Source organism: Temnothorax curvispinosus, unplaced genomic scaffold (assembly GCF_003070985.1).
Source record: "Temnothorax curvispinosus isolate PA1 unplaced genomic scaffold, ASM307098v1 QBEX01017816.1, whole genome shotgun sequence".
NCBI lineage: Eukaryota > Metazoa > Arthropoda > Insecta > Hymenoptera > Formicidae > Temnothorax > Temnothorax curvispinosus.
Window position 1 is genome coordinate 1,131,700 of NW_020227596.1, and position 13,335 is coordinate 1,145,034.

Genomic DNA, 13,335 nt, shown 5'->3' on the forward strand with positions numbered 1-13,335 from the left:
CATGCTATTATCGTCACACATACAGCTCGACATATCATTCGCAGAAATCGCATATGCATACCTACACGTACACGGTGTCCATGTTATACCACAGAGTTACACATATACACACGTTAGATACATAGACACACCGGGCGAAATGCCTCTGGTTACCTGCGGCCATTTCCAGTTTTCGACTGACGTCGAAACACTTACGGGAATTTACTCGCGTATCACCTCACGAGGAATCGATTAATTCAATTAATTATCGACATTATCGTTAATCCTTCGAAATTCGCGTGCAGAACTTTTTCAGGAAAATCCGATCTATTAGAGTTATTTTCTATTATATAAAATTATTTGTCTATTCATAATTATCTTGTATATCATAACGAAATCAACATTATTATAATCACTCATAATAATGCATACATATTCATAAATCACGACTGCATTCATACATATCGTAAGGAATCCGGAATTTCGACGGTCTTCGTAAAGTTCCATTGTTTCAATCTAAACTTTACAGCTTACAGTATATTTTTTATGCGTATGCACTTGTTCGCGTACTCAGCAGGTTGATGGGGGTACCGGGACACAGCGCAGAATTGGCTTTTATGCAAAAGCACGTGCACATCGCATGCATACGTAAACGGTATATGGACGTTTTCTGGACCAGCCTTCTTCCTAGGGGTGTATTAGCTTTCCCTTGTAACTTGCCCCATTTCCATTTCCATTAATCACCGACATGCGCGCACTTTCGTACATATGCGACAATCGGATCCATTCATTTCCCGAATATGGGGACCCACGGGAAATCTATTCCAATGACTCGTAACTTTTATACGCAACGCGACTGTACAATCAACTTCCAATCGCGACGTTTTCTCTCTCCTTGAGAGTCGCATAAAAGCGTAGTTTCGCATGCTCAAGTATTTTCGTTGGCTAATGGCTCCTCGTCGTAGCGTTGCCCTTGAATTCGTAAGTGAGCCACGCCAGCTATTATCGGAATCTTTACGCAGAAGCGAAAATGAACTGGTCGCGTTTCTCACATGACGTATTTTATTCCCGTTAAATTCCAAAAATTACAAAGCCTGCCGAAATTCCGACGTTTTATCATTGCAAATCATCAACGTCCACTACGTATATCATGCCGAAGTGATATTTGCAAGTATTACGTATCGCTCAAATCACACATGTCACCACGTATTACATATTTACATATCACACGCATTAGATGTTGATCTTTCCTAGAGTATCTCTATAATGAGTTTCCTAATTAATTGACGACGTGATAAGTGGGTGAAACGAGAGAGAAATTACCGCAATATTATAGAACTGGTAATATCTAACAATCTCATTTGCCGACTATATATAGTTGACATACACGTAGGAATAATTTGCGCAAATCGGTAAAAGAAGTTTCTCTTTCATACATATTTTCGTGAGGTACACGCGTTGGCCGCGGGTAAAACCCAGGATACGGATCACAGAGCGGAGAGCTTTATCGTGAGTGTGTCTTCTCGTCGGGACGAGACGACGGCGAAGTTTCGCATAAATTTTTCCGCGACCCCGATCCAGTTCGATGCCAAGAAGAACAGTTTGCTCGTGAAAATAGTGCGATCTGGCTTTCAGCCGATGGCTGTCGAGATACTCGACGTCATACAGTCTACTAAAAACTGAAAGAATCATTCGACATAACTACACGTTGCCCCCGACGTTTCAATTTCGCAAATCACAGAGTCTCGACGAGTAGGCAGCCCCTTTAAAATCGCACCTGCATATCATCCGATATCGTTTCATTAAATGTCATATCATTAACAGGAGGGGCGGGCGCGAAGGTGCTCGCCCCTTCGTCGATCGATGTAGTACAGCGAAGGTTTCTTAAGGCTTATCAACTTAGCGAATAGCACCGTCAATTGACGACTAGTGTCTAAGCGAATTAAAGCAAAATACATTGTTAAGGCCTAATAGATAAAGGAAAAACTTGTTAGAGAGTAATGAGATAACACAGATGCAGATACACATACAGACACAATTACATACGCGGTTAGGTTTTTGTTGTTAATTGTGTGTAAACGCTTGCCAGAATTATATTCGCGAAGCGATACTATATTCTGTATAGACATGTATCTACTATTGAGTTGTATGTATGTTTCCTTGCCTTTGAGCGTGTCTCCAAGTATTATCTACATTTTCATCCCGTATTATTTATCGACTGTCACCGAGTCTATCGGGAATAAATAAATTAATTCCGATACCGCGCAAATATCCGCATGTTGACAAAAATTATGTCACGTAACATCGGAAATGTCGCATCTAATTTCGCTACGGGGCGAAAATTTATGAGTCAACCAGGTCTAATTAGCCGTTGTGCAGCAAAATTCCATATACATTATGAATAATTAATCTGCGTATCGTTTCGCTGGCAGAAAATGTCATTTTACGCCACAAATGTGCAGCGTGAATTTTCGGACCACCGACGAAACCGATTGCCGCTTTGTGAGATGATAGAGATTATTTGCGTGACCTCTTTCATACGAAATTTTACGGCTACATGATTATATATTCTTTCATTTTTATGTCGTACTATTGTATGACGCTTCTGCCGCAGCATTTTTGAATTATTTCTTTTTCGATCCAAACGTTAATCCTTACTGTCAATTAAAACGTTCTCATCCAACGAATTCGTTACGAATGCAAATTCATATATGAGCGCATTGCGATAATGAGAATTAACGCTTCATGCTTTATTTGCGCATTCTGTCTAACGAGACGCTCTCAAAGGCCACCATTTCGTGATTAAACGTGAAAATGAAACGAATATTATGCTCCAATGTTATCTAAGCTTTTTAAGCGATCAGAGAAAAAAAAGAACCCCTTTCCGCGAAACTGTTTTTGAAAGAAAGAGAGAACGAGCGATAGAGTGGGAGAAAAAGAGTGAAAGAGCGACAAATACGTGAGTGAGAAATTGTAATTTGAGAGAATGAAGAAGAGAAACTGAGTGCGGAAGTAGCGAGAGAGAGTGGGGGAGAAAGAGACAGCGTTAAGGGACGAAATACCTGCGGCTCTAACTCTAAATACTTATTACACTTGTTATGCTATCGATAAGTTTATATTATATCTCTATCGTGACAGAATTTACGACGTATTGTACGTGATATTATATTTATACGGGCTGTTACACACTCTATCTCCGAAACTTCCATTTCATCGCGCGGCCGAGCGAACGTGGGTTAGTACGCGAAGAGCGCAGGAGAGCAAAAACGAAGGTGGGAGGAAGAGGGAAAGACAGATGCTCGAGAAAATGAAAGAAGCGTGAACAGCATCCAACATGTCAGTTGCTGATACACATATATATATCCCTTTCTCTTCGGCGGCAGGTATCGATTAGTCCTCGAGATTTTCGCGACTCGGAGAGCCGAATCCTTATTGAGAAAAATCGTTACTATGACGGGAACCACAGTTAAGACCGAGAGGAGCCTGATGCGAAGAGGACCAGTATGGAGGAGGGTCAGGACCTCGGGACTGGTAAAGGCACGAAAACTCGGACCAACAGAATTTATCGCGAGTCCACCGTACGAACGATCGAACCATGAATCCGACCAGCTGACAGACGACAAAATGCCGGTGCTTCTTCGAGGTCACCGGCGGGCCGAAGGTTGATTAATGGCGACAAGCGAGACGAGAATGGGTTCGACCTGTCCGACGAACGAGAAAGGGATTAAACGGAAGGTGGTGGTTCGTAGTTGGATTGTGTGTGAGAGAGAGAGAGAGAGAGAGAGAGAGAGGCAGAGACAGAGAGTACGTTTACATCGATGCAATCGACGGAGAGATTTGCGATGCGAGGAACAATAGATGGGCGAGGAGGAAAATGCAGCTGCGAGTGCGAAGACGGACGAAGCGACCCCCAGTGGTACCGGGTGAAGGAAGTCCTGAATCTAAATCAAGCGGTCGGGAGAAGAAAGGAAGGGTGAAGAAGTCGACTCTCCGCAACCGGAGGGACGGAGGTTTTTCAAAATCATGCGCGAATGATAGCCCTCTCCCTTTCCTCTATTCTACCGATCGACGCAGCTATTTCATAATGTTTCCCCATGTCATCTAGCAATTTCCTCTGTGTCCATCTCATTTTTCTCCATTCGTAATTTTTCCCTTAGATAACAAAACGATTCAGAACGAGACAGAGCATTGTGCGTGCGCGCGCGGCCACGGAAATCAAAGAGAAGAATTCATCTTGCGGTATTGTAATATCCAACCGAAGCCGAGTCGTTATTATTGCAGAATATCTGTCGCTTTGAGCACGAAGAGAATGAGAATTTCCAAAATCGATCGCGCCTCGTATCATCGTTATTCTTGCTCGCGTCATTCCGTGGCCGCGCGTCCTTTATCTAAGACTGTAATTATGCGAAAATGAAAAAAAAAAATAACCCTGCGCCACATATTGCGTTCACGAGATCGGCATTGCGCGCCCTCCATTTCGTTTTTTGAACTGTTACCGAGCTTGTTTTTAATAAACTTGTTTTTTTGTTTGTTAGAACGGCAGCGGACCGGGCGGCGAATCCGGTGGACGAGCGAACGGGTGAGTACATTTCCGTCATTTCCTCAATTAAGCTTTTAATCCTATAATTATACTCATACGGTATTAATTTCAATTTGAAATGCATACAGATTTCATATATATCTGCGAAGCATCATTGCAGTTTTAAAACCGTGTCATTGTTGGTATCTTCACCCACACATAATAATATTATATAATATATGAAATTCACAATATGTATATGTAATTCCTTTTCCTCATCGCATTTTTATTTAATCAAATATGAAGTATAAAAAATAAATTTTGTACATAAAAAAAAACGGAAAAATATCTAGATCGATTTTCTTGAGGGATGATTCAACACATGTCATTTTTATGTGTCAAATGGAAGATGGGATATGAACACATTGATAAAATTTCTTTCAATTCACGGTTACACATCAGTATTTCCAATAAATTTCCATTTTGAATCGCATGAGTGGTAATGTATTTCACGATGTCATTATTCGACATATAAAAAAAAATGAATCACGTAAGTGGCTCTTAGATCTTAGGAAAACCCAGATGCTCGCTATACTTTTGCTGTCATTTTTCTAAAAATCGAAATCTTTGTGTAACAGCGTTACCTATATTTTATAGATTATTATATCGGACAGATACTTAACGTGTCATTTTTAACGAGTTCTTGTAAAATCAGATTATAAAATGTATCGTTAAGTTGATGTGAAATAAGTTTACGGCTTATCCTATTTCGTACATTTTATCGCGATATTTCTCGAGATATAGAAACTTATAAATAATTTGTCAGGAATAAAAAAACCGCGTGAAAATCGATGAAAAATTCCTAATATAATTTTATTCTTACGATAATGCAGTGAAGAACAGATTTAAACTCACGGAAACTTGGATTTTCTAAAAACTTTCTAACGAGCACGAAATTTCCATTGTGCTTCCAGGAGATTTTCGAACATCCTGAATTGCACGAAGAGATCCCGACTAGAACTATATGGCTAACTTAAACCTGCAGTTTGATTTGAAAGTTCAGTTCATTTCCAATCCACATGGAATCGATCTTAGATTCAACTTGCAAACGCTTTGTCGATGCTCACTTCTTTTTTTATCTATACTATTCAAACATTTGAATTTTCAATTGATTCTTGAAATCTAAATTTTTAAAACTCATTATATTTATATTTAAAAATTATACTTGCAAAACATAGTTCGAACAAATATAATCTCATAATAAGTACTAATAGCACGCGATTATAAGTATTAATAAGAACGATTAAAAAATATATAAAACTAAATATATATATATATATATATAAAACTGCAAGTTTAGCACAAACTGTTCAAGCAGGAGATGGACGCAATCTCAGACTCGTGCTGATGCAGTTTCCGAAATCTTTTCTGTTCCAGACATCCAGGCGACAATCCCTTCTACAGCACCATCGACAGCATGCCGGACATTCGACCGCGCCGGAAGTCGATACCATTGGTTTCCGAGCTGGTAGGTAGCCGATTGCCCATTAACACCGTCCCGTCATTGTCTCCGCGATATCTATACATATGTATAAGTACACCGTGTACACACATACATATATGTACATTGCCTGGACCGTGTCCATACATATATATTCGTCGGAAATAATTATCGGATCCGACGAAACGTTCTCGTTGTTGTCGCCGTCGTTATCGATGTCGTCGTCATCGTCGTCGTTTTCTTTGACCGTGGTCGTTGAGATCTATTTCTAATGCTAGCTTTAAAAACGCAGTCTTCTCCACTTCCGCGCAGCACAGCACCGGATTTGACCTCTCTCGATCTCCGTAGCCGATTATGCGGCCAGCTGAGTTTAATTAATTCGCCCAACTAGCTCGAGGCTATCTCTTGATACGCGCTGGCATTTTAGAATTTTAACGCGCGGCCCCTTTGGTACGCTTTGCGAGTCTGTGTTCTACGTTTGCACCGGCAGACTGAAACAGAACTATAGAATTAATTACCGCGGATGTGTGCAGCGTGTGCACACTGTTGGCGATGCCCACGCGAAATACGTGATCGAGCCCACCGAACGACAGCGTATAAATTATAATCGTAAAAGTTCCCCGATGCGGTACAGACACAGGAATTTTTTAAAATTAACATGCCTTTTTTAAATAGTATTATTTCCACGGAATATTTTATATATTTATACATATCCAGTTTACACGTATAAAACCGCCATGAGGAAACCTGGGGTGAGATATTATTGGCGAACGTGGTAAATCCATTTGTGAGATGCGCCGGTTCGAGGGTCGAATTGGTGACATATAAAATATGAACCGATATTCGACAACCGATCAATCGGGCGGCACGTGCGGTCGATTATGCTAATACGCTTGCTGATACATACCCAACGACCACGGGCAACATCGTCGCTTCGGGTTCTATTTATCTTGCCGCGTTTCCAAGGAAAAAGCTGCGCCAGGACCAACTTCGTGTTCTCTCCCTCTGTCAACTTCTTTTATGAATATATTAGTGAACGCAGCGGAAAATTATAACTGAAAGTTATATACCTGGAGCTTAATTAGTTTGTCATCCAACGGCTGCGGAAACGCAACGGCTACGTTCTCTCGATTACAAAACAGCCATCGCTTCTTCTCTAATTTCATTTCCATCTCGCGAGACGACGGCGACGACGATGACTTAAAATACCTTCGTCGCGAGATCTAATTTTGTGTATCATGCACGACGCATCCGAGGATCTGCCGTAAAACGAAAGCTAAAAAAATTAAAAGACATGAAAGACATTTCCCTTTAAATTTCAAGACGATGCGGAAGATCTTCCGATGCGGTTCGTAACAAACGTGTATCTCGTCGTGACCTAATTGCGTGTTTTACGTTTCAGTGTTACGTCGTTTTCTGCGACGAATCAAATCGCTAATTTTTCTAAAAGCCATCGCAAAGCGCCAACGAGCAAATTTAACGAAATATTTCCTCTCACGTATCATTCCCTTTTTTCCCCTGAAATTCCCAAATAAAAAAGACATTACGTTTTATAGTCCGATAATTACGCTACCCATTAATGTCCTAAATATATCCGTGAATATGCAAGTGAATAAAATAAAATTCATTTATTCGTCAAATATGAATAATACGGCTGAGAGGTTTCAATTATTATTTCAACAAAACTTAACAAATATAATCGCGCCAATGACGATTAAGCAAATCGATCAAAGCATTCCCGCAGACTTTAAATTCGCAATTCGCTGATGCGGCTCGTATACTCGTGCCTTTATCTTCAATCGGTCGATCGAAAATACTAGGAAACTCGCGATTTGAAATTCGGATTAGTCATCGATATATTCGCAACGATTTATTCCGCTGGCCGTATAAACAGTGTACGGAATAAAGACAAGTAATCGCAAACCCTTTTAAGTAAATCACTCCGCGATTGTGTTTTTCAACCAATAAATTGGTAAAAATAGCCAATCGAATTTTATTTAAAAAAGAAGAGAAAGAAGAAGTATAAAGCGATGAGTAGTTTATAAAGCGCGGAGATATATTCTGCACGCTTGCTGCAGCTCGATTATTGTATACACGATAATGACGCGCGTTTTTCCCGGGAAAACCTTTCTGTATAGAAAGCCGTTCGGAATCGGCGTTAAACTGTAAATCTCATATATCTGATTCACATGTATGCACAGGGGTCACCTGTGATCGGTAAACGATCACTCAAAGAAGAGTGACGCACGTGCTCGAAACCATAATAAATATGTCTTGTCTACGTCATGGATGCCATTGCAGGGTAAAAGGCTCGCGTGTGCAACTAGTGCGTGATGCTTTAAATGAAATTCTTAAGTAGTTTATCGATCGCGCTCCGGAGAAAAGCGCCTAGCAGGGATAAGTGTGTCGCGGAAAACGTGATTTAATTTAACACTGGGAAAGTGAAGCGTTGGCAGCAAAATGTAATTTTCATCAGAGCAAAATAATAGAAAATTAGATTTTTCAGTTAATCCGTATGATACATTTAACGCGTCCCATTTTGAAAATTGTAGACTCGAGAGATTACTTAAGTACCTTGATTACATTTTCCTATGAATTCAGTGTAAAAAAAAAAAAAAGATTCACCAATTCTACCCTTCCTCTTGCAGGTAGCATTGCACTCCGGTCCCGAATATAGATATCCTCGATCACCTTTAGATCCCGGTATCCGATGTCTGTCTTCCTGTATGTTTGTCTCCCTGTTTAATGTTAACGGTTTACATATAATTGTTGTGCATATCTCATCTAACCCTGAAATCCTGAAGTCTCGCGACGTGAAGTATATTTTCATGCGGTATCGTCACATGAATAAAAATGTCCTAGCCAAGTCCACAAAAAGCGTGAAAAGATTACTGGGTCATAACCGCAAAAACGTTTGCGTTATTCGCCAGAAAAAATTGCAATAGCATTGGCGAACCACGCATCGCCTGCATCGGTCGTCGAACGAGCGAAATTGACTGACCACGTGTAAAACGCGATTATCGCCTAGTAATTTCGGTCGTTTAAATTCACCACGGAGATATAAATTTCTAAAATTACAAAGTATTTGTCATTGTCGAAACTTGATGTAACATCTTGATTGCAAGAAAATTACATTATTTTTCATGTTTTTATATCACGCAATTATCTCTTCGTGATGAATCAATCCTAATTAACAATCCGTTAACATCGTCTTTGTGCCTCTCTTGTGTCTAACTTTTAAAACATCTATATCTATATCGTAATTTAACAAAAAAAAAAAAGAAGGAATTGCAAGTGATACACGTACTAATCGGCATATAATGCTATTTTCTTTGTTTGTTCTCTGTGGCGCCCGTTGTTGTATCCACCTGAACACCTGAAAAAAAACAAAACCACTCACTGAAAAAAACCTCTCAAAAAATCTCAAAAACTCTACCTCCAGGTCTTGAAGGTACAAATTAAATGCCTCCTTAGCCAAGTCAATTAAAAGCTTGTTCGAATGTTTGCATGTAAATTTTTAATTCGTCTTTATTCTCACTAGCTGTGTATACTGTTACTTTTTCTTTGATTTACATTCCTTCGTTTGTTCTACGCGATTTACATTTCTCTGTTAAGTTACTTGCTCTCGGCTGTTTTTTTTTCTTTTCTAATTCGTTACGACGTCTTTTTTTCTGCTGATTACTTGCTGTAAAGGGAATGTGCATGCTTTCCTCGCTGCGAATCGTTGAAAGTCGCGAACTTCTCGATGGAATAGAGTCAGCGGTGTAGAAACTTCTTGATTACATCTCTAATTTAATATAACACTGTTACATGTGTACCGACTCGTTAGTAAATAGATACCGGAGTAATTTCGTTATCTGCGAAACACGCAATTTCTATCTCCCGCGTATAAAATATCGAATGCGAGAAAACAGCATATTAAGTCTCCAGCGACTCGTTAAATTAAACGCGGTACGTGTAGTCGGAGAGACAAGAGATGTTTATACTTTAACGAGACGCATTGTCATTGTGCTTTTTTTGATGGCTTACTCGTAACTTCGTGTTTCGCATGCGAATGTACGGTTACTTCAATTAGGACATCAATAAAAATGAAGCACGACGCGGATGTGCGATCTAACGATCCGAAGGAACTTTTCTCGTATAATCATCTGTTTCGCGTGCATTCAAATTTGATCTATGTGATCATTGAGTGATTTCCAATCTATCGATTAAAAAAACAATTAATTTTGTTTTATCTTATAACAGTTATAATGTCTCTCGCCTGCATGCAGAAATGTTCGAGCATCAATATATCGCATGAGTGTCTTGGTAGCTATAGATACGTGTTACGAATAGTTATAAAAATATCACATGTAGTCGTAAGTTTCGATCAGGAAATTTAAACGTTTTAACGGAAGTTTTCTTTGATTCGCCGATTCTCTTCCTCTCACTCCTTCGTTTCTACCTCTCGACGAGAGGAAACGAGAAAAGCGAAGCGAAGGAGATGACCCGATAACATCGTTAAGAAAAATGATATCGCGCGGAATTCTCACACAAGACAGAATTAAATTGCCTCGGTGCTCCTCCTCCCGTGCCGCGTCGCAGCATCCCTCGTCCGATCGAGGAACGCGTTAGAAAAACAATGTCGCGTCGGCATACGTGGATTACGGCCGATAAAAGTGATATTAGCATGTACGGTATTAAATGCCCGATTGTCAAACAATGGCGCGTGCACGGTTCGCGGGGCTCCGTGTATAATATCTTAATTAAAATCTATGCTAACCACAAATCCTATCGCACACCATACCTACCAGACGTCTATAAGCTAATTAGATTAGATTTTTTTTTCTCCGTAGAGATTCACCCACGCTCTATCTCTATTTCTCTCTTTCACACTCTTTGTCTCTCTCTCTCTCACTCTCGTCTTCTACCAACTGATTTACATATCTCCTAGGATTTCCGCTTAATTCGCTTCTTGATTCTTGCCTTTCACCTTCTCACTATCGCTGTCTTCGTTCTAATTTCGATATTAGATACAGTACACACATATGTATATACGTTACCAATCGTATATGCAAATCTACGCCACGTTGAAACTGCACTCGACCTTATTAAACAGGGTTCAGGCCTTTGATTAGCCTTCAGTACAATTTCCGCCATGGGTCTCGGTATACGGTAGCATATAATCCAGACCATCGAGTTGGATCTTACTACCAGTTTTAATACTTGCAATCTTGTTTGTTGACCGTCGCTGCATTAATTTTCTCCATGCACGCGACTACGCGCAAAGATAATCGGACAGATATTATATTAATCCACAAACGTTTGCACGAGTAAATACGCTGCTCTGACGTTTCGTCATACAGTATGCTCAAACGCGCGGTCAGTAGATACTTGTTAAATTTTCAGCATTTCAGAAACGCGTGTGTTTGTCGAGATATGTAAATGTCAAAGTCCGGTTACATAAAATTACTACTGTGTATTAAATATGGAGTACTAAGGAAAGCGCTTTCCATAACATCTGCGAAACAATCTCTCAGCACAATTTTTTACAAGCGTTCGATGTGTATACATAACTCACACTTATACTCACTTCATAAAACTTGTAAATAAAAATTTAACTTTATCGATATTTCACTTGGCATGTAATATCACCGCTTCTTTTACGTCACAAGACTTTTACGTCACAAGATTTCCCTTCGGCTTTGGATTTATTTCTATCTCGCAAGTTTTTACATTACTACGGCAGTTGCAATTTAATCTCGATGTTAAGTTGCTTCCTTTGGAAATGTACTCACATTTGATTGATTAATATTAAATATTTCGAGATATATATATCTTGTCACCATCGTTATTGGAGTTTTTCTCGTCGTTCTAAGAAACGTTTCCATGTCGTTGTAACGTTATTTTTATTGTGACTCGTAAACAGCCACGTTTTTTTATCTCGATGTCGAAAAATATCTGTAAATAACACTTTTCGAAGAATTTTTCTTCGTGTTTCCATATTTATTTACATACGTCTCTTCACGTCTCTCGATTTATTTTATTAATGCTTTTCTTTAATATTTTTCTTTCTATTTTTCTCTATCTCTATCTCTTTTTCTCTCTTCCTTTCAGTTTTTTCAGTCCCAGGACTATCATTTATGCGATAGAGAGACTGGAAGATACCAGGCATTATTATTCCATTATCAGATGCACATTAATTCTTATCTTTTCTCAGACCATGGCAGCGACGAAGAGGAACGCTGGTCTCACATCCGCCGTACCTCGAGCGACGCTGAACGACGAAGAGCTGGTAAGGACTTGCCCTTTAGTCATTATACTTTGTCATCGCGTCACCAGTTCACGAACCGAGAGAACCATGCTTGCTCTGAAAGAGAAGAGTTAGCTACCACCGCGTCATCCTGCTGATATTTAAGTTCTCTCTACAAGTGAAATAACGACTAAGCTCTCTTCCGCAGCAACATTTTTCAAGGTTGCCACTGGATGATGCGATATACCGCATTAATTAGTGCCACATAAATCACAAAGCGAAGCTTAATTACTTTCTTTCTACGTGACGTACTCCATTCGGAAACCTTTGCGCAATGGATAAGGGATGAGGGAAAAGTTTTGAAAGCAAAGTTCTAAAAGCGAAAGTAGAAAAGGACGTTTAGCTTCTAGCTTGTGAGACCGAGATATTAAGGCGGAAAGTAATATCAGAAGAAATACGGAGACAGGCGTTAGGGAGGAATTAGATCGTACATCATTTAATTTTAAGCTTCAATACCGGTGAAAGACCGGCGCCGAAGGAGTTTAACTTAACCGTTGGACTCTCTTTTCTTTTCATACGAAACGTGCTGCATTTTATCCTCATTGCCACGCTATTTTCTTTCACGTAAGTGTGCGATCTAGCCTGTTTTTGTTCTGAATCTCCTTATTTTCTATTTGATCACTCTTCTCGCACCGTGTTACTTTGAAGCAACACGTAGCGACCTAGTGTAAAATACATTAGCGGCTAGGGTCGTGATATGCGATACGCATCGCGTACGTGCCGAAGAAATACATGCATATGTATGCATTAGGTGAGAAAATAGTGGTCGGACCACGCGTACATATACAGGACGTCCATAGAAGAGCCTACATAGTCTACATAGAGGTATCACGACGCGGGATACCGTATCAGAGAGAAATAGCTAGGCTAGTGCTAGGAGTTTCCGATTTCTGTGACGTTGGATGTTCCTCGTATATCGAATACCTAGGTGTCCTTTCCAGATCACTTTGACACGCGCGCAATATTCGATAACGAAATATCGAAGCTCTTCTCAGATATGTGATTTATTAAAACACCCCGAGTTACTGTGAAAAGTTACCGAGT

At 39.9% G+C, this 13,335-nt stretch overlaps 1 protein-coding gene across 6 annotated transcripts in view; it reads left to right on the top strand.

The window, feature by feature from the left end:
• Window positions 1-13,335, top strand: part of LOC112467808 — a 64,627-nt gene that overhangs the window by 18,817 nt on the left and 32,475 nt on the right. For 5 of the 6 annotated variants that reach the window (XM_025036631.1, XM_025036637.1, XM_025036635.1 and 2 more), the window contains 4 exons: window positions 4,515-4,558; window positions 5,936-6,026; window positions 9,442-9,450; window positions 12,199-12,273. In XM_025036631.1, coding sequence (XP_024892399.1) covers window positions 4,515-4,558; window positions 5,936-6,026; window positions 9,442-9,450; window positions 12,199-12,273 — 219 coding nt within the window. The remainder of the gene's footprint in view (window positions 1-4,514; window positions 4,559-5,935; window positions 6,027-9,441; window positions 9,451-12,198; window positions 12,274-13,335) is intronic. The other variant, XM_025036634.1, reaches the window with a different exon arrangement.